The following is a 21,940-nucleotide window of genomic DNA, read 5'->3' as shown; positions in this document are numbered from 1 at the left end:
TGGGGCTCACGGACCTGCAGAAGGAAAGTTGTTCATTGGTTCATTTCCTGCTTTGCTTCACTGTCCATTTGCACAGCTGACAGCACTGGCAAGCCAGGGTCAGTGGGGAAAAGAACAACTGATGGAGGGCTGTCAGTCCTCATGGGGTGATGATGGAGTTAATGGGCTGAAAAGTTAGGTGCCCTAGTTATGTGTCCTTTTATGTTTGATAAAGCTACTTAAATTCTTCAGCTGGGGTCACTCAGTGCAAATCAATCTCAGTGCAATAAAAATCCCTTTCAGCATCAGACTCTTAGGCAAATTGTGTCCATCAGAAGGGTCCAAGAGCAGGCTTTGCATCTTGAAAGAGATGTTCTTGCTTCCCATTGTACATAGCACTTGTTCTCCTCAGATCCAAAATGAGGATTGAAATGAGCATTTGCTACTCCTTTATGATAGAGTCCATTAGCGTCGGAAGGACAGGTAGCTGCTGCTAGGATCTCATGCTCTACTTCAGTGAGCAAATGCACATCAATTGTATATACATACAAAAGCCATCTTTTTATATCTTGGTTCCTTGCACTTTCTTTCTATGCAGAATGGGAAATGTTTCTAACTGATAACTCTCTTCCCACCCTCCTTCCCACAGGAGACAGGATTCCTGTGAAGATGTTACTGTAAATGCTTGGGTTAAGCTGGCATGAGTTGGGTAAATGCAGTTATGCAGCACACATTACTTTCAGTGGAGAAGGCTGTAGTGGGAGGGGGTTGGCTCCAAGTAAGTGAAGGGCAGGTAAGTGGCAGAGTTATGTTGCATCACCTCTTTCACTGTTTAAAGTCTCTCTTGTTGCAGTGAATACAGAATGTAAGATAGAAATGCCCTGTAAAACAGCCATATGGTGATATAATCCCATCCCTATGCTACCTCTTCATGATGAAAAGCATCTCTTGCTCTTCCACTCTTTCTCTATGTTGTGGGTCTGAGCCTGGACATTGTGGTGGTCAAGCCTGTTGCTCTGAAAGGGACAGACTGGTTCAAAAGTTGTATTTGTTGGGCCAAGTGTCTTTGTGGTTCCTAGAGACTTCCAACCTGCACTAATGCTTTCCTTTCCGTGTGACAGATATTGACTTGAAGACCTTTCCTTCAGCCCTTTTCTTTAGTTCAGGTAGGAACACTTTAAGGGTCCTCAAGGACAGACACAGATCAGCCCACCTCTGCAATCCTGTGTCCAAGTGACTTCTGAGGAGTTTGTAGGAAGGAAGGTGCTCTAGCTGCCTTTCTGTTATGAGGTACTCAGAGTTTGAGCGTACCTTCTTCATTTCAGTGCTGGGAGGCAGCTGGCACCACCTGAGATGTGCAGGATGGTGGCAGCTGACACCTCTCAAGCCCAGGATGAATAAACTGTACTTGGACAGCTGGCCTCCAGACTGGATTGAGAGAAGGCAGCTGACTCACCTGCTAACATTCTCCTCTGGAGTCTCCTGGATTGCTCTATAAGCAGAGATACTGCTTCTTAGCTGTCACCCAATTAGTTTATGTTTAAATCTGAATTTCAATGCAAGAACAGCAGGGAGCTGCAGCCCTGGGCTGTTAGTAGGCTTCGCGTACCTTCACCTCACTGCTTGAGAAGCTCTCTTAGATCTAGCTGCCTCTTTGTTCCCCTTTGCCTATTGTGTATTTTCCCTGTATGACAAAACTCTTACTCCAGCCTGGTTGCCAGTGCGTGTTCCACTCCACATCCACCTGCTCCATTGTTGACTTACGTTGGCATTTATGGTATCTCATCCCTTGCATCCTTATTGTGTCCCTGGATACCTGCACTACCTGCTGCCTTTGCTGTTCCCAAGAATATGGGAACCTTGCCTCCTGCACCAGTTTCCTACATATTGCATATCCCATGTTGTACCGTATAGTCCCAGTAGCACTTTGATCAACCTCTTGCCTTCCCTCCCTTCCTTTCCTTGGAGGAAACAGAGAAAAATGACACATTTGGCACTTGGAGCAATCTCGGCTCTTCATGGAGTCTGTGTGAGGAATAGTGATCATGTTGTTTAAAGGCTGTTTGATTTCAAAGATGATAATGGAAGATACCTTCCATTTTCAGGAGAGGTTCACAAGTTTCAAATCCTGGAATCCTCAGGGCTTAGAAACTCCCCAGAATGACTGTGTACATGAGGAGCTAAATTTAGAGAGCTGGCAATGCTTTTTCCCTGAAGGCACAGCTGCCATCTGATTGCAACCCATGTAAATGCCCGGTTAAACACCATTTCTGTTGTTGGGAGCTTGTCTCTTCAGTTCCATTTAAATTGGTGCCTGGTCTCTGCAAGTGAGAAAATGCCTCAACTCCAGCTGCAAATTGTACAAGTTCTTCAGCTTCTGGATGTCTTCTGGGCTGGCCAAAGTGTCTGTGCCCGTTCTGCAGCCTGGGAATTGGAGAGGAGTTCCAGATAAAACCAGAAATAAGCAGAGTATTTCAATCAGCCAGGACAGGGCAATTTTAAGTGCAACAGAGCTGACACTTTGGTTACGTATTCTAAACTTTAACTTGCTGATGTTCCCTCTCATTGCCTGTCCTATCTGGAGGTATCACAGAGTGGTGGATGTTTTTCCTTGAGGATGGGTATTCTTCACTTGGGCACATACCATGCCGGTTCTTCCCTTACCTAACCTGTGCCACTGCTATTAGGCTGTCAAAGGATCTCGTTGCTTTAAAGCATCTCTGTGTTTCTTATGCCATCCTGGTTTTCACCGTATCTCCCAAGCCGTTTCTGTGGTGTTACATGAGAAGGCAGCGCGTCTTTGAGAATCAGTCACAAATCTTCTTTTTTTGCCTTTTTGAGGTGAAAAAAACCCATCAACTTTTGATCTATTTTTTGCATATAGGACCTCTGCCAAAAGGCCTGTTGTTTCAAACTGATCAGTTAATAAGGAAACGTGTCCTCAGCAGCTTCTCCTGCCCACTCATGAGGCAGAGAGGACTGAGTGACTCTTCAGTCATTGGGTTTTCTTCTCCAAAGGTGACTCCATAGCCAGTTAGCATCCACCTTCTTTTCTGTCTCCTCTAGGCTGTGAGCCTTTCAAGATGAGAAACAACACAGGTGTTGTCTGGGACATTTCTCTGCTCCCTGCATCAAACATTTCTTCCAAAGGGTTTCCTTTCAGAGCAGCTCCAAAAGGCTTTGGAGTGTTGAACTACCTCATTTGTCTTTTACTTCAGTAGCATCCCCAGGCTTTGATACCATCTTTATCACTCGCGACACTGCCCCAAGTTTTATGGCCTCTTCTGAGAGACTTAGAAGTTGTTTTATAGTAGAAGCCTTCTGCAGTCGGATGGGAATCCTCATCTCAATTTAGCCTTTCCAGAGTTTATTCAGAAACAGTACTGATAGTCACAGCCCTCATATCTTCCTATGGCCTCTTAATCCAAAAGATTCCCAAGTGCTTTATTTTTCCTGTGAGTCACTTCCCTGCTGTTTGAGGAAGCCAGCAGCAAATAAAGCCATTTCAGAACATGTCAGGCTGAAGCCAGATGTGAGAGTTTGATTGCACAAAGCGAATTCAGGAGGCAGAATGCCATTTCATGATCTGGAGAGCGGGCGGGACCTATATACCAAATATAACCTAATAGCATTGAGGTATTTCCTTGACTGCGAATCACCAGGAGCTTCACTCGCTCTCTCCTGTGGAAGTGCACTGTTTGACACTGGTGCTGTGATCCTATGTAAATAAAATTAAGGCAAGGAAATATAACCCCTGCTGCTTTAGTCCTGTATTGTAAAATAGCTCAACGATAGGATGCGCTGTGAGACTGAAGATCGGAAAGCATGGAAAAATGTGTTCAGTCCTTTCCCTGTTTTCTAATGCCCTTCCCTCTCACACCTCCATCTGCCGTGATGTGTATATGTGGAACCTCAAAGTGTTGGGCAGTGGCACAAGATTGTTCTTGAAAACAGAGAGAGATTTTTCTGCTGCTCATCTGGAGGGATTGCTGATGCCCACTGCGTTTGTTCAGGGGATCTAGAATCTTTTCCTTGAGCTACACAGAATCTCTGTGCTATCCAGTCGCATAATACTGCATCAATGACCTTCGTTATTCTTACTGTAATTGTAAAGGGTTGGGTTACATGAATGATGCGTTTTATTAATGGTTGGTTGTCAGTGGAGATTTATTCGCGCCGCTCTCAGAACTCAACCAGGAGCTGAGATCGGTTTCACATTGAAGAAGAAAGGGCTCTTTTATCCCAGTCTGTTCAAAAGGGAAGCTTTCATTTTTGTTTTTCCTTTTCTGTTTTTCCCAAATGGGAAAGAACTGTTTGGAGATAGCTGCAGTGTATTTATGGAGCTCTGTTGGCAGTAACAGATGGGCTTCAAGGGGCAAGATATAAAAAACTACATTACCTAGCAAACAAGGTCTGAAGCCTTGAAAATCATGGATGATTTGCAAATCCCTAAACTCCTGTTAGTGACTGTAGTGAATAAACTGCCCCAGGTGTTTGTCGGCTGGAGCACTTTGGGTGCTTTCTTCTTGACCTGCTTCCCCTCTAGTTGACAGAGTGAGAGGTTCTGGAGAGGTTGACCAAAGTAAGCCAGATGTGCTTCCTGAGTTCACTTTTGTCCCCAGGGTGGTGTTGGGATGCTTTTTGCTGGAGCTTCCATTTCTGATTGTATGTATGTTTCTATGTGTTCATGACCCACACGTGGCGTGTGAATAGCCATATGTGGTCATGCCTTACAAAAGCGTTCCCATGCCGGTCATGGGCCACTTTGCACACATCCAAGTGCTCAAAAGGCTGTTGCAGAGGATGGATCTCGGTCAGTATCCCCGTGGTGTCTGGTTCAGGTGGCACACTGGCCTCCTTTGCTTGTGGCAGAGCTGATTTTGGCAACCTGGCCCAGCGCGGTTTCTTAATGCAGTGTCCTGTAGCACACATACCCCTCCATTCGCCATCAGCTGGTGGCAGGTGCTGCCACTCAGGATGTAATGTACTGGTATGCAAACACCTATTTTGGGTAACGTTAAACCTTTAAATGCATAAAGGCTGATCCCTGCGGTACTAACTTCCTTTTGATTGCGTTGTTATACCGTGAGGTTTGTGTTTGGGCGGCTGGAACACGCAGACCTGCTCTTGCAGTTCCATGGGCCAGCAACAAGATTAACTTCTGGGAAATGTCTCTAAGGATTATTTGATGTATTGCAACTCCTTTGTCTTAAACCTGCTGTTGGGAGAACGGTGTCACAATGAATGTACGTTTTAAACAAGCTGCTAACCGTGTAAGCCGGGGGTCGGGAGCGATCCCCACTTTACGTTCACCTGCATGTCTCTCGGTGTTTGAACAGGGAATTGCTTTGTGGTTGGAGGTTTTCTTTTTCCGTATGCAAAGGGTTTCAAGTTGGTTACCTCACCTCGTGCACTTGCGCCATAAGGATCCCCAGGGCTTCCTCCGACACGTTGCTCTGCTTCATTCTGAGTGCAATTAATTCATCTGGCAACGTGAAACTTCCTCCGAACAAGTCTGATAAGGAGGATTTCCACGGGACTCCTTCCCCTCCAGCTTGGTCCTTCCTAAGATAAAAAAAAGCCAGATCAGGTTCTTCCTCAGCATTGCTAACTTCTGGTTATTTTTATGGCTAAGGAAGATGATTAGCTTTCAGAATTCCCTTCTTCTTCTTTCTTGCTGCTATTAAGTTGCCTTTACAATTAGGGGCTAGGACAACTTTTGGGTTATCATTTCCTTCCACTTTGCTCACCATTTCCTGAGCCTCTTACAAGTGATAAGAAAGAGGTGGGCCCCATGTCTGCTCAGACCAGGAGCTCTGCTTTGACTCTTGCTGGAGACACTGGTGGGGGCAGAGGTGGGAAGCAAAAGGGCAGGTATTCCACCTTCACGGAGCTGTTGCTTCCATCCAAGACACTAGGAAAACTGGCACAAACCTAAACATCTGAAAGCACAAATAGGGAGGAGCAGAGCATTTCTGCAGCATGGGACTGGGCTGTCCTTGGTATAAAGGAAGAGAAAGGCTGTGGAGCATTTGATGCTGGAAAGAACAACATCTCTCTTGACATTTATGGTGCTGATTCTTGGAATGCGGAGGTCCTGCAAGCAAGCATGGCAGCTCTAAGACCCCTGCTCCTTTTACCTCATCTGATGCTGGGTTGAAGAAAGAGCTGCTTCAGAAACTCAGATGCTAGGGTTTTTCCCACTCACTGTTGTCAGTCCTGCCCGATCTCCCAGTCCCAAACAAGCTTAGTCTATGTTGGCAGAGGATAATGTCACTTCCAGGATATGCTAAGGTCCTGATAATATCCAAATCAAAGCCGTTACAGGGAAGACCGGACTACGGCTCTTGCTGCCTGTGTGCCACCTGCATCTCTCAGGACTAAGGCCTCTTCCCATTCCCAATGGAACAATTACCGTCATGTTGGGAACTTGATTTCTGCTTCTCTGACTTTTCCAGCTCCCATCAAGAATCTCAGGGACCAGCATATCCTTCCTTTGCATTACCTTGTGTCACCTTGCTAGACTTCTGTTGCTGCTAAGCAGGAGAGAGTCCAAAACATATTAAACCAACTGCTATTCGAAGTAGGAGATGACTGTGGGTTTCTGTAGTACCTTCTGCTGGGAGGAGACAAAAGCTGTAGGTAACCTGCCGTGCTTCCTGGTTTGCTTGAGAACCTTCATCTGCTGGGACTTGAGTTTGCTGGAAGCAGTGGATCTCAGGGAAGTCCCCTTCGGGCAGATCTCCGGCATTCGGAGCGCAGCAGAAGGGCTTCCTCAAGTTGCCAGAAGTCCTCATCAGTGGCCAGGGACGGGAGGTTTGGAGAAGCTGGGGAAGTTCGTCTCAGGGGGAGGGCAGCAGGGAGACGAGGGAAATGCCGGAGCTTTAAAGGCCGTACTGAGCAGGGATCCACTTGGGAGGACGTAGTTGACTAAAGGGATCCAAAGCTTGTTTTCCTTGGGTCTTTTTATTCTTCCTGTATCTAACCCCTTTAGAGCCTAAGGTCGACCCCTTTTTGTACTGCAATAACACTGTAAGATATGCTTGCACTAATTCTTCTGGCACACCGAGCATGCAAGACCAATTTAAAGCTTTTTTTCAGAAGAAAACCACTGTATTATTGTGTATATAGAAATACTGAGAGAGAATCGGAATTCTGTCTCCTGTATAAAAGCATGCATTGATTACCTGTATGTAGACCATGCTGTAAATGCTGCAGAGTACTGTAAAATCCTACACTTGAAACCACAAGGAACAGGCAATGTCATCAAAAACAAACAAAACAGAAGCTGTGCAATGGATTTTGTGCCTTTTTTAAATCCATGTATGTTAATCCAGACAATCGGAAAAGAAAGGAAAGCAAACAAAAAGCTTGTATACTACCAAAACCTTATTAAAGAATCAAAGGCAGCACCCTGGTGATGGCTGGGTTGTTTGTTTGCTTGCTGGCTTCGTTTTTCTCTTCCCGTTGTTTTCCAGCTCTGGGAGGCATTCCCTGCTCGTCCTTAGGAATGTGGGAGCACCGGGCAGGGAGATGAAGGAGCTCTGGTAGTACAGTGAGGGTTTCATTATCATTTACTGATGTGATGGCTGAAAACTTGCTGTTAAGACTGATCTGGGAATAGAAGCAAAGGTCTGGACTCCTGGAGATGTGTTCCATGTACTTTGGGAAGGCCACGCTGGGAGTGCAATATACACCAGTTTAGGCTAGTACCAGTTTGACTGACCGGAACCCAGTCACAGTGCAGCAGCATGTTACGATTAAATCCAAGTTACGTGAGTTTTTACAGCTCTGCCTTGGTGGTTGCCAGCATCCAAACTGGCTGAGTGTGAGCTGGTCCAATCCAACACCTCCAGACCCAGCACAAACAGCTCACCATGTGTCTCTTGCTTTCCTGCACTGCACATCTTCCCCTGGCAGGCAGCACAGGGTGGATGGATGGCTGCCTCCCATCGGACATTCAGCAAGGTGTCCAGGAACATCTGGTAAACGTCCAGCCCTTCCACCCCCAAAACCCCAGGGAGGGAATGCAAAATTGTGGCTGTCCTGAAAGTCATGTCCTGCCTGAGCCGCTCAGGGATGCGACCGTGCTCACCTGTCATCAGCACTCTGCTTTGAGAGCAGTCCCTGCTGCAGAGCAGCACGCGGCTCAACCCCAATTGCTGTTGGTCTGCCTGGGATCAGGTTGGAAGAGGAAATGCCCCATCCCTGGCAGTGTTCAAGGCCAGGTTGGACACAGGGGCTTGGAGCAACCTGCTCTAGTGGAAGGGGGTTGGAACTGGGTGAGCTTTAAGGTCCCTTCCAACCCAAACCAGTCTGGGATTCTATGAAATATGGTGATGGACCCTGTCTGGTTTGGTGCGAGGTGCACAATTAGTAATCCAGTGCTTTCCTGCAAGTGGCTGAGAGGGAAACTGCAGACAGTAGGTGCATGCAAAGGCTCTGGTACTTGTGGAGAGGCTGGTGCAAACTTTCCCCCTTGCAGAAGATGCACAAGACCCCAGCTCCTCAAAGGCAGAGAGCAGTTTGTGCAGGCAGGTGAGCAAGGATTTGGCTGTGGTCTCTGACTTTCCAGGTTGTACAGTGTACGAGCCCCTTTTTTTCTCCTGGAAACTGTATGGAGGCTCAGGATTCTTCTCTAGCCCTGAAGATACTCAAAACTCAGCCGGACAGGGCCCAGAGCAGCCAGCTTTAAGTTGGTCTTGCTTTGAGGGGTGGTTGGAGCAGAGACCTCCAGAAATTCCTTGCACTTTTGATATTCTACAGTCTTAAGCTACAGCCTAAGCCTTTCCACTCCTGAACTCCTGTTCCTTCCATTGGTACAGCAGAGCACCAAAGTTCTCCAGCCTTTGGGGAATAGTCCTAAAGCAGCTGGGTGTGCTGTGGTACAAAAGGTACATGATGGCAGTCAAGACAGGACACAAACATCTCTAGTGAGGGCTTCCAACAGGATGCCTGCCTGCAGCTAGCTGCTGATCACAGTAACAGTGGCCACTTTGATGCCCTAGGACAGTGTTGCTTGTGAACAACTTCAGGTGATGATAGGAATGAAAGGTAAGAATTTATGTGTTAAAATAATATTTGACCCAGGAGACATTTCAACTGTGTCCTTTTTTTTTTTTTCATTGGGTTTGGAGGTAACTTCTGTGCTCCACATTTTTGGCATATTTATGCTCTTTGGATTTTCTCCACGGTGCATTTACAGTGGCAAAACAACGGCTTTAAGGAATGGTGTCTGGCAGCTCTGGGGTACTGCACGCAACAGGTTAAGCAGTCCAAGTCTCACAAAGGTAGGTGGAAGCCAAGCAATCACTGTTGTGCTTAGGGTGCAGTGTCCACGAAGGGAAATGGAAAAGACATGTGAGAAATGAAATGACAGGCAGAAAGGCAGTCCATTTGCTAAAGAACACAATGAATTTGTACAGCCAGAGGTGGAAGTACATGAGGTTAGGAAGATATTGCAGGCTAACTGTAAGGGTGGTGAGGCACTGGAATGGGTTGCCCAGGGAAGTTGTGAATGCTCCATCCCTGGCAGTGTTCAAGGCCAGGTTGGACAGAGCCTTGGGTGACCTGGTTTAGTGTGAGGTGTCCCTGCCCATGGCAGGGGGATTGGAACTGGATGATTTTAAGGTCCTTTCCAACCCTAACTATTCTATGATCCTATGACTCAATGACAGCAAAGGGGGACCAGAGCAGCAGGAGAACCATTATTTCTATTACACAATGTCATGCTGTCCTGCTCGCTGTCATCCAGCTTAGTGCAGTCTTATCCCAGAAAAACTTGTGATGTCCTGCAAGGGAAAGAGTGGTTGCTGGAGACAGGGCTGCTGGTGGGACAGACTGCAGGGCATGGAAACCATATCTCTGGCCTATCTAGGATGTACATTGCAGGACTGGATTCAATTCTCCTTGACCAGAAAGCAGATGAGATGGCACAGGCTCCTAAGATCTGAGAGGAGATTTGAAGGTTTACACAGGCAAAGAGGAACCAGTGATCCTCCAACCGTACCATCAACCACAGCATCTAGAAGACAGGGTGAAGTAGTTAGGGACGGGGTATTCTTTCCAGGGGGAGGCTCAGGTGTTGGTGAGGGCTTCTTTATCAGGTCCTGGTCCCACTGGGGGAGCACACCTGTGTGATCAGGACTCAAGGGATAACACTGTGTGTGTATTTTTTGGGAAAACCAAATCCAGCCAGCAGGCAGAATCCAATCGTGGGCTGCTGCATGGGCTTATTTCCAAGAAATGCCTGAGGGAGGAAGCCAGATGTGCAATTTCCTTTCCAAAGGGTGGTAAGTATCTTAGCAGTCTGAGTTCCACATCTGGCATCCTGATACAAAAGGTGGAGTGGGTCAGTGAGAGCCCAGATCCGGCTAATACAGGGCCAATTTCAGGGCTGGGCTTCAGCTTTAATTGAAGAGAAGCAGCTTTGGACTCCAGAGGCATTGCCAAAGTCAGCCTGTGTTTAAATCTATAAGATACAAAAAGAAATACTAAATAGATGACACCTTATCCCCATACCTAACAACCTGATGGTGCCCACCCATCTGTTTGAAATGTCTCTCTTTATACATGAGCATACAGTGCTTACACTTTCTTAGGCATACTAATAGGGCAGTTGCTCTGCACAGGATAACGTGGAGATCCTCAGCACAATTTGAAGTCCTGTCATTGGACTGAAAAGCTGTTGAGGGCTTTTTTTACACCCCCCAGAGATAAACAGACACGTTCCCATCACCAGAGGGACGTGCTAGCTGTTGGCTGCTCTGTACCCCATGCAGTTAAATAAGTGCTTGTTTAGCCATGTAGCCTAAATGCCCCCTGACACTGTCAAATGCTGCTTGAAAATGCAGATGTTTGGTGCCCCAAATGGCTTTTTTTAAACCCATTTTGCAGAGCGGTGCTGCTGTGGTTTTTCATTTACAACCACTTGTTTATTAGGCCAAACTTCAATGGCCATTTCCTACTTGTTCTGCCTGGTTTGCTTGGTTGGCGAAGTGTGCGCACGTGTGTGTGAGCTGCTGCTTTTCTGCTCCTGTTATCTGTCATCAGTTCACAGCCCGTTCCTGGTGCCTTACAGGCAGCCTCTCCACACCAGCCTGTTGCTCGAGGAGCACTGCCTCCACCAGCTGTCCTCTCCTCCCGTTGCTCTGCATGCTTGGACACCCCAGGGTCTCATAATGGTACTTTGTGTGTCAGCCTCCATGGCTTGCTGAGCAGCTGAGTGAAAGCAGGAGCCTGTAGGAAGCAGGATTAGGAGTTGCCGGAGCGAAGGAGCACAGCAGGGAACATGGGAGCTCTGCAAAGATTCCACAGCGGTGGATGGTAACTGGAAAGTGATCAGGAAATCAGAGAGGCCCCTTGAGCAAACTGTGGCCTGGGCATAAAAGATGGTTGCTGAATGGTTGCAGTAAGGAACGAGTGAAGATGTGAATATATACATGGAACTAGATGACTTTTAAGGTCCTTTCCAACCCAAATATGCTGAATACTGAAATCAATATATAATTACTGAAGAAGATTGGGAAGTGTGAAGAAATCCTGAGGAACTGCTTGCACACGGCTCTTTTAGGTCCAGGTTAAAGGCTGCAGCTTAGCAAAGAAGGCACCTGTTTTTGCCTTCGGTGGTAACTGCCTGTGAGTCTCTCTGAGGTTTGTACAAATGGAATGATCAAGCGATCACTGCTCAGGCTTGTATTCTGGAAGCTCGATGGACTTGGTGCTTTCCACTGATGCTTCCCACTGCTGTTGATCCTGATGTCGTCTGTGTCGATGTCATGTCTGAATACTGACCCTTTTGTCACGTCTCTCTTCTTGCAGGCCCTTATGCTGAAGTCCTTTGAAATGAATGGTCTGCCCAAGGCGGTGCCTTTAAGTTTGCCTTACCAAGACTTCAGAAGGGATGTGTGCAACTACTGGGAAAAGCCTAAGGTGTCCCAGCGGATAAAGAGAGTTGATTTCTCAAATATTGTCCTGACTGCTCCTTGCAAGCCTCTGGAACCTTACCTGGAAATTAATGGAAAAGAGGAGGAAGAGGAAGATGAGGAGGAAGAGGACGAGGAGGAGGAAGATGAAGAGGAGGAGGTGGAAGAGGAAGGGGATGAGATTGACATGCACAGCGGTTCCAGCAGTGACCTGAGTCAGAAAAGCACGGAGCGCAGCCAGGAGTGTGCCCCGTCCACGCTCCTGGCTGATGACCAGAAGGGATCCAGGGGTCGAGCATCCACTGCTGATGGGGACCTGGAGCTGGAGGAAGGCTCAAAGACCCTTGTGCTGTTTTCACCAGGTGATCTGAAGAAATCGCCGGTGACCACAGACTTGCCTCCAGAAGTTGATCTGGGCACTCTTGCTGCACTGACACCTCAGAGCGAGCGGCCACAGCCTATGGGGAGCCAGCTGGATGTATCTGAGCCAGGGACCCTGTCCTCAGTCCTTAAATCGGAACCAAAGCCTCCCGTGGCAGTGGCTACAGCTTCCTCCCCCTTTACCAAAGTAGAGCGCACGTTTGTTCACATCGCCGAGAAGACCCACCTAAACGTCATGTCCTCCGGCGGCCAGCTCATGAGGCATGAGGAGTACTGCCCTCCGGGCCAGTTTGAGGGGGTCATCATCGAGGAAGAGCTGGAGGACAACCTGGTGCTGGTAGAGAACGGGAGCATACATTCGGGGCTGGAAGGGGCAGAGACGGAGAGCTGCGCGCTCTCCGCTAACCCCATTGAAACCACCTCGGAGACAGTGGGGGAGCAGTTGGCCCTTCCCTGTGTAGCAAAGCCTCCCGAGGACAAGCCGGAGCTCTCTGACAAAGCGGTGCTCCCGGTGGATGTGGAAGAGCCTGGCAAGGCGGGTACAAGGGAGCCTGACCTGGAGAAGTCGGCACCGGTGGCAGAGCCCCTTAAGCGAGCTGAGAGCATCCTTGACACCCCGCAGCAGGGCCCCCGGAGACCTCTGGGCTCCCGGTACAGGAGCCGGATACCCATCTTGTTCTCGGAGGAGGACACTGGCTCAGACCTCTCAACTTCACTCTCAGCCAAAGAGAGGCTTTATAAGAGAGCAAAGCAACCGGACCTGGCTCGCCTGGTGATGGAGAAGAGGCAGAGCCGCCTCCTCCGCCTGGCCTCGGGGGCCTCCTCCTCAGCATCCTCCAGCGAGGAGCAGCGCCGAGCCTCAGAAACGCTCTCGGCCACTGGCTCCGAGGAGGACACCCATGACTCGGATGACTCCATCCCAAGGAAGGCAGGGAAGGAGAGGGCAGCCCTCCTGGGGAAAGAAGAGAGACCCACAAGCACAAAGAGCAGGATTCCTCGGCCCATCACCCCGGTGAAAGCGCTGCTGGAGGCAGCCAAGGCTGAGAGCTCCATGGCTGCCGCAACAGCGGCACTGTGCAGCTCCACGCAGGATGCGGCTGTTGCCCACAGGTAAGACCAAAACAGTGAGCAATGTGAAATGTTGGACTGGTTAAGGAGGTGCAGCCAGGGCTCTGCTCATCTCTTGCTGCTTTAGCCTTCCCTTGGCTTGAGCACATGGTCCATCCCTGTTTCCTGCAGTCATTTCAGCTCATGGTGTGTGAAATTCCCACCCCTCTGTCTTCTCCAGCTCAGTTTGGCTGAAGGGCTGAGCTCCTTTTCACTTGCCCTGGCTTGAGGCCACCTCCTCTTCCTCAGGCTCTTCCATGTGGTCTGATCCTGCTGACAGCAGGCCCCTCCAGCACTGAGCAGGTTTGCAGCATGTTGGGTATGGCCGTGCCTCTGCAGGGAGACCTGGCCTGGCTGCTGTGATTAGAGCTACAAGGGCTGTGGGGTGGGCACTTGTGATTGCCTCAGATGATGGCCAACATGTGAAGAGCTGGGTAGGAGGTGCACAAGAGTGGGCTCTGCACAGCACGGGCCACCACCACATGCTCTGAATTCTCTACATCCCTATGCCTTGAGTTTCTTTGGAGGTACCTGCCTCTCTATCAGACAAACACAGAGCTGTAACTGGAGGCAGACCTGAATTCACCCGTGTTTGGCTTTCCTGCCTGGCCTTGGGGCTGGTGGTCCAGCCCAGGAGCACAGCTGCTGCCATGGCTCTGCCTCCGCTCTTTCAGATACATGAGGTGAAAGGAAGGAATCCCTGTGGGCTGGTTTGAGCCAGCTCATTCCCAGATTGTATCTCCAGCCTCAGAAGAGGCTGCTGCACGCATGCTGCATGTTAAGAAGAGTCCCACATACACGCTATCAGCCAGACCATGCCCGTGCATCACCCCAGAGGGTGCCGCAGGATCAGGGCAAACACTACTTAACAACATCAGGAGTTAGAGGGGGGTGTTCAAACCAGCGCCTATCTTCCTCACAGCACAGCTCCTGTCATCCTGGTGCCAGAGACTCCTTGTAATGGCCCAGCAAGGTTCACGTCAGATGTGCCAGGAGCCTCAGAGCCCCTTGCAGAACCACCCCTTCATCCTGCCTCTTCTCTTCCCCTGCAGGCTTCAGGCACAGAGACCCACTGGGAGCATCCCCACCGAGTGCCGAGCAGCGCAGATACAAAGCCGGCTCCCTCCTTCGCCGAGCTCCACGTCCCTTCCCGCGCGGAGCAGCTCGCGGAGGTCCAGCTGTGCATCCCCTCGGAGCCCCGTCCTTCCTTCCAGGAACCCCAGCGCTTCCCCCAGAAGCCAGCTGCCCCCTCGGAGGGAAAGCCCTTCTCCCTGCCGGCAGCATAAGCCAGGGACTGCAGCTCCTCAGCGAGTTCCTCCTTCCCCCCGACCCCAGCCCCCAGCTCAGGCCCTGGGGCCGACAGGAGATTCCCTGCCCTCTCCTGGCGTGGCCAAAAAACGACAGAGAGGAAAAACCCAGACTCAGAGTCCAGCAACCAAAGGAAAGCAGGTGTCCCTGGAAAGCAAGGCAGCTGCCAGATAATGATCTTCTGCCAGCCCAACAGACTGGGTAACTTCTGCATATAGTCTACACTTGAGATGCTGCAGCACAGCCTTCCACGCTGGACCCACGAGTGTATAGCAGTAGCTGTTCTTCAAAGCTTCACTCACTCTCACCCCACACCGTCGCGATCAGCTCCCACAGGCCTGAGAGCCTCCGAGCCACGGAGCCTTCTCCAAGGGAGACCCCAGCCCGCAGCTCACGCTTGCTAACGCACAGCACCAAGCAGTGACCCAGGCAGCCTGCCCAGTGCCTGTCCCTCCGCCCCCCCGGCAGCCCCTCTCCCTGTTAGCAATACCAGTTGCCAATGCCAGTGGCTGTAGAAAGAGGAGCAGAGGTGTGGAGAGCAAGGCCTGTTGGAGAGGAAGCTCCCATCCTGCAGGCAGCTCCCTCCTCTCTCCTTGCTGGGAAAACACCAGCCTTGGCCACCACTATCTACCTTGAGCGTTGGCTCACCTCCTGCCACCTGTGTTAGCAAGGGATGGTCACCAGCTTAGCCAGGAGGGATGGATGCATCCTCGTGTGCAGAGATCTTCCAGAGGGGGCTCTTCTCTCCTTTGCCAGAGATGCCTCTGCAGGGGGGAATGGAATATAGGCAGGTCTTGCTGGATGCTCCTACCTGCTCCTGTGTGTCCCGCAGAGGAAGCTGTGTGGCACTGCTGCTCAGTGGCACTGCTGCTGTTCCAGCAGATGCCAGTGTGCTGGGTGTTTAAATGGAAGTAGGGATGTATTGGCAGCTTGCTGGGAAATCAAGAGCCCTTGCTAATTGATGTAAAGGGAGCACCCTGCAGCCACTTCTGTCTCAAGTACCAGACTGTGATCTGTGGAGACCACATCTCCCAACATGGGTGGTTCTTGTCAACCTGGATGTGGTTGGTGCCGCAGACCCACAGCCTACCAAACACAGCTCCAGCCTGAAGATGTAAAGAGTCACTGGATGCCTTTAGCTTGGGTGCCCCTTGCACCTGAATTCCTTGTGCTTTCTTGTCACGCTCTCGGTGTTTGTAATTTTGGCACCATGGTTGAGAGTTCCCTTACGTGGCAGGGTGGGAAATGATTGTCTTGTCCTATACTCAAGAGCTGCTGCTTTGTGAGGAGAGGTTTGTCAGCACATGGGTACCTTGCACCTTTCTGCCTGAGAGTACAGAGGGTTCAGTTGCAGAGGTTCGTGTCTTTCTCGTGCTCAGCTCTTCCACACGTGTGAGAACTGACAACGTGAAGGTAAAAGCAGGGGCTGTGCTCCTCAAGTAGCAGTATCAGAGCAGAAGCTTAGCCCTCAGCTAGAACTAAATCAACCAACTTTTTAGCCCCAGACTAATCAGGAAGGCTTGAAAGTGAAGCCAGGAGGACTGATGCATGATGAGATCTTAAAGCAATCACAGAATTTCACACACCTCACAGGGGGAAATGCTCCAGACCCAAATACTTGGGGCTTCACACCGTTGTCATGCCTAAATAGGCTCTGCATGAGGCAGAACGAAAACACAGCTGCTCCATGCACCCATTCCCACATCTGCAACTAGCTGCAAGCATTCACTGTTTGCAGGCAAAAAGCTTGATAGAGGAACCTGGACAGTTATAGTCTTGGTTCATTTGAACACGAATGCAACAGTCACACTGATGGCCATTGACCATCAGTCAAATCCTGAAGTCATTCACATCTACAGGAAAGGAAAGGAGCAAGAGAGCTGTGACAGGGTGGCTGGGAGAACAAGGTACTCCTTGGACAGCTGAATAGGGAAATGTCTAGGAATGGGTGACAGGAATTACCTCTACATGACCATCTCAGTGTTGCCAATGCCAAGAATGTATTTCATCTGGCTCAGTGCTGACTGTTTCTACTGATGTTGTTCAGGTAAGAAGCACAGCTTCTGCTCTACAAACATGCCCTCACTTTTGCAGAGAAGCATGGGGAGCATTTAGTCACACAGCAGAAGCAGGGCAAGGAGAGGACAGAGGGTGACCACTTCTTCTGGTGGCACTTCATATGGATTTGACTTGGGAGGGGGTGTTGAACTGCCACCTGAATGTGCCCTGTGTGTTTAGAAACTAGAAACAGAATGAATGCAAAGACAGATTCTTCCCAGAGATATAAACTGTACTGGCACTTGCATTAGTTTGTTGGGGGACTGTTCAGTTTGGAGTGCTCAGAGGGTAAGACTTGGAGGTGAAGCCTTTACCAGGAGCTCCACCCAGGTTTAGATAGAACCATAGAATAGTTAGGGTTGGAAAGGACCTTAAGATCATCAAGTTCCAAAACCCCTGCCATGGGCAGGGACACCTCACACTAAACCATCTCACCCAAGGCTTCATCCAACCTGGCCTTGAGCACCACCAGGGATGGAGCATTCACAACCTCCCTGGGCAGCCCATTCCGGTGCCTCACCACCCTTACAGTAAAGAACTTCCTCCTTATATCCAATCTAAACTTCCCCTGTTTAAGTTTTAACCCGTTACCCCTTGTCCTATCATTGCAGTCCCCAATGAAGAGTCCCTCCCCAGCATCCCTACAGGCCCACTTCAGATACTGGAAGGCTGCTATGAGGTCTCCACGCAGCCTTCTCTTCTCCAGGCTGAACAGCCCCAACTTTCTCAGCCTGTCTTCATACAGGAGGTGCTCCAGTCCCCTGATCATCCTCATGGCCCTTCTCTGGACTTGTTCCAACAGTTCCATGTCCTTTTTATGTTGAGGATGCACATGCCGAACCTTGAAAGAGCTTGGGGAGAGGGTACAGGACTATTCACAGGGTTAGCAAAGCTGCCTTAGCACGGGAGGCCGATAAAGCACAATCAGTGTATCTGTTCAAGAGGAAGTTTAGAGTTTTCCATGGCCCAGCATCTGTTGTTGGTGTGTGGCTGCTTCCTTGCTTCGCTGCAAAGAGATCAAAGAGAAGATGTAGCTGAGCGATCAGAGGAAATGGCTAGGAAGGATAAAGAAGGTTGGAGTCACGAGGAGAAGCAGGATTCCCAGCACTTCCCCATGTTCGCAGGAACTTCTGGGAACAGCCTGACACTGCCTGGTTCCCCATCAGTGTCTGCTGCAAGGTCTGTCCTAGCAAGCTGCAGACGGTGGTTGTGCCCATGTGTGTGTTTTGAGGGGACTCCTGGAGCAGGCTGCCACCGAGCCTGCATTTGTGTGGTGGGGACAGGACTTATTCAGGAGAGCGTATGTGTGTTGGGACCATAAGTGTCTTTGGGACTGCTTGGTACCGTGAGATAAAGCAAATGCTCTGCTGAGAGCCTTTGCTTTGCTGGGGTCTGTGAAGTCCCAGCTCTTTGTTGCCTGCCAGCTGAGAAGGTGGCTGGTAAAAACGAGTCAAAGGATGCTGTATGGCCAGGAGGTGCTCGCATAGAAACAAGGATAGAGGGAAGGAGGCATGCCAAGTGGTGAATCTGACAGGTCCCAGTGCTGAGCCAGGATGACAACCGATGATCTGAGCAGAGAGAGCAGAAGGACCGATGGCACCGGTCAGACTAGTGCCATGTAGGGGCTTGAACACACGGGTGGAGATGCTTAACCCATCGGTCTGGTTGGCAGCACAAACAGTTGTGGTTGTCTTGGTGCAAAAGGGGTTTGAGCAGCAGACAGCTCTGAGTCAGTTGTGCTTGGAATCTGTGAGGGGCAGGAGACTGCCCTTCAAAGTAAAGAGTATTATAATATATATATTATTATAACAATATAATATAAGTAGTGCCCTTACTAGATAGTGGCTAAGGGTTGTAAAGGATCCTGCTACCTTCAAAGAAGTGCCCGGTTGCTACATGACCTGTGATGTGTGCAGGACTGCCTGCTGTGGGCAGTGCATGTGGATGAACAGGGTAACACTCAGCCAAAGTCCATGTGAGCCTTGAGGCTCCCCTTGCCTGGGGGCAGAACAACCCAGCTTGGAAGGTGGCCGTCAGAGCTGCAGTAGGTGCTGGGCTGCCACACATCTCCGTGTGCCATGGACCAGGGTCTGGTGGCTGCCCTTGGTTAACACAAGCATGGTTTGCTCGCTAGTGAAACTGCAATCCAAAGTAAGTTGTGTTGGGGCAAGAAAAGCTTTGAAGGTTCTCCTTCCCAGCAAGAGGTATTTGCTCAGGATAGATCCTCTCTAAGAAGATGCCTGAGGATCTGTTGACACCCTGACCAGCTCCAGTAGCAGCTCAGTGGTCCCTTAGCACTCTTCTTTCTTCTCTGTACTGACCCATGGCACGATCCCACCAGTATTCCATGTGCACCGATGCTCACCAAAGGCCTTTTCCAGCACATCAGTCAACTGTAGTTTAATCTTGAGAACACACTAAAAGTCCCATGCGGACACAATGAGTTTGGTATCAGATGAGGTTTTTTTCTGGCTTAACTGGAACGTTCCCTTTTATTTCGAAGCTGCAAATGTCTGAACAGCAAGGTTTGAAGCATGCATTGGTGCCCTTTGTGCCAAAAGGGAGCTACCACAGCAGATCCAGAGGTGGGTTCCTGGTAGGGACCAAGGTGAGAACTCCTCCTCCGCTCCCAGAGCAGAGGGCTGCAGGGGTGAGATGTCTCTCTGGCAAGGGTACTGCTGGGCTGGCATCAGCATGGGGCTGGCCAGGAGCCGCTCTGCCCTGCCCCGAGCACAGGGGGGTCTGGCACAGGGTGTCTGGAGGAAGCAAAGGCTGATGTTTGCTGCTGAGACACCAGGCAGTCTCAGCCCATCGCCTGCAGGTGATGGGTGCGATGGGCTCTGCGGGACGCGGGGCTTTAGGTGAAGTCCAGGTCCAACAGAGTGTGAAACCAGTGTCAGCAACACTGCTGTGCCAAGGGACCTGGGCTGCTGCTGCTGCTGCTGCTCCGGATGGGAATTGGAGCTGGAAACGCAGATGATTTTGTATATCTCCTTTTAGCATGTGACTCTACACTCAGACATTGTACCTGGCGCACCAACGTTGTTCTTCTTTGCCTCTGGCACGGTCTGACAAAGTCTTTTGGCCTGGAGACAGGACTTCTGCTCCTTGGAACCGCCTGCCTGGAAGCGCGACCAGGTCCCAAGGCTGAACCTCTCCACATATCCTCTTTGCATTCTTTAGGAAAGCAGCTGGAGAATGTTTACACACTGCAGACAGAATGTACGGCTCCGACCGAGGAACCACAATCTGGTTCGACTGCATGGCAAGTTCTTGGCCATCAAATCCGGCATGCATCGCAGAGGCCCCGTCTGCGGACAGCCCCACTGGCATCCGTCGTCACTTCGGATCACGTCTTGGAAACAAATAAACGATGACGCCATTTCTTGTTCATATCAGACACAGCTGTCATTAGGTTTGTTATTTCCAGGGGATTCTCGATCATGCCATTAAAAGCCTGTCTACCTTTTCATTGGTGTTTTCTCCCATTTCTTAGCGTTGCCACGCGAGAAGCAGAAATGCTCCCTGAATCGCTGGCAAGGGACCTCGGCTACAGTTGTGCTTGGGTTTCATTCCAGTTTTGTGCCAGCTGTGGCTGCAGCTGGACCGGCACATTAACATGTGCTTGGTTTCATTCCAGCTGTGTGCCAGCTGTGGCTGCAGCTGGACCGGCACATTGACATGTGCTTGGGTTTCATTCCAGCTGTGGCTGCAGCTGGACCGGCACATTGACATGTGCTTGGGTTTCATTCCAGCTGTGGCTGCAGCTGGACCGGCACATTGACATGTGCTTGGGTTTCATTCCAGCTGTGGCTGCAGCTGGACCGGCACATTGACATGTGCTTGGGTTTCATTCCAGCTGTGGCTGCAGCTGGACCGGCACATTGACATGCTGGAAGTGGAGCAGAAGCAAACCCCCGGGGACAGTTTTACTTTGAATACGCTACCTGTTGGTGCCACCATAGATGGGGAGGGGGGGCAGCCACTTTCTCACTGGTGTGTTTATGCTTTGTAAATGAGGGATAACAGCTGTGGGGCAAGCAGCTCAGGGGCTGCGGGTCTTGCACAAGGAACAGAGGAGTGAAATGTTCCCATCACTCCTCTCCACCAGCTGAGGCAGCATGAAGGTCACTCCACCAGGAGCCCATCGCCCCTACCAGGGGGGGTTATAACTCATTAATCCCTTCACTATCTATCTCATAGCCCCGTCCTCCTTCCTGCACCAGAGGAGCAGCCCTCCACCCAGGTAAGGCTGATGATAGGAGCAGCCCAGCAAGAGCTGGATGGGCTGGGCATGGTGCAGGCAGCTCATGGTCCCCCCTCCTCAGCCACCCCCTCTGGAACCGCAGCGACTGCTTAAGGGGGTGTCTTGTGAGCAGGAGGGCACTGAGCTGGTGAGGGCAGGAGGAACATTCCGGAAGTTCTTAAACACTGCCAGGGATGGGGCAGCCACAGCTTCTCTGGGCACCCTGTGCCAGGGCCTCAGCACCCTCACAGGGAAGAACTGCCTAATGTCCCATCTCAGTCTCCCTTCTGTTAGGTTAAAGCCATTCCCTTTGTCCTGTCCCTACAGGCCCTTGTCTAAAGCCTCTCTCCAGGTTTCCTGTAGGCTCTCCACAAGTATTTGGCATCCTCACAAAGAGAAGAAAGAAAGATTGCAGAAGAAAAGCGGACACACGTGAAGGAAGAAGCAAAGTCTTCTTTCCAGCTCTACAGCAGCAGCAGAGGCAGGTCCTGGGTCTAATTAACCACATGGCAGGGAGCAGCCAGTCACAGCACCTGCACACATGCTGCTCATTAACTACATCTGGTGACTGCTAAAATGAACACGTTTGGGTGAGAGAAATGCAGTCACCTGCTGCTGCACACGTGAAACAGGAGCCCCAGGAGCTGCAGAGCGCTGGCCCCTATCCCCATCTCTGACAGGGAGGCTGGAGCTGCTCTGCAGTTCGAATCTGCAGCCGGATGTCAATGGCAGCTCCTGTTCCTTGCTCTTAGAAGACCAGTGGGGAAGAAAAGTAACTTGTCCTTTAGTTGGACTTCAGCTTAAACTGTAACCCCGGAGGCACAGCGCTGTCAGATGTCCCTGCTTCACTCCTGCAGGCTTCCTCCTTGCTTGTCCCAGGGTAACACCAAAATGGTTTGCAGCGTTGGTTATTCATGGGTGACCAGGAATGCTGCTC

General features: G+C 50.4%; 2 protein-coding genes across 17 annotated transcripts in view; one reads left to right on the top strand and one right to left on the bottom strand.

Annotated features, from left to right (window-relative positions):
- Positions 1–16,870, top strand: part of TTBK1 (tau tubulin kinase 1) — a 76,737-nt gene extending 59,867 nt beyond the window's left edge. For all 16 annotated transcript variants that reach the window (XM_057402744.1, XM_057402664.1, XM_057402637.1 and 13 more), the window contains 2 exons: positions 11,800–13,394; positions 14,444–16,870. In XM_057402744.1, the coding sequence (XP_057258727.1) occupies positions 11,800–13,394; positions 14,444–14,873 (2,025 nt within the window). In that variant the 3' untranslated portion in view covers positions 14,874–16,870. The remainder of the gene's footprint in view (positions 1–11,799; positions 13,395–14,443) is intronic.
- The window catches only part of MEA1 (male-enhanced antigen 1), a 215,945-nt gene that overhangs the window by 3,675 nt on the left and 190,330 nt on the right, over positions 1–21,940 (bottom strand). The gene's annotated exons all lie outside the window — the stretch shown is intronic.

Source organism: Pezoporus wallicus, unplaced genomic scaffold (genome assembly GCF_028554395.1).
Source record: "Pezoporus wallicus isolate ANWC-B61680 ecotype Strahan unplaced genomic scaffold, APGP_CSIRO_Pwel_v1 contig_7553, whole genome shotgun sequence".
NCBI classification, from domain to species: Eukaryota; Metazoa; Chordata; class Aves; order Psittaciformes; family Psittacidae; genus Pezoporus; species Pezoporus wallicus.
Note: the sequence above shows the minus strand (reverse complement) of the source record. Positions and strands in the feature narration are given on the sequence as shown.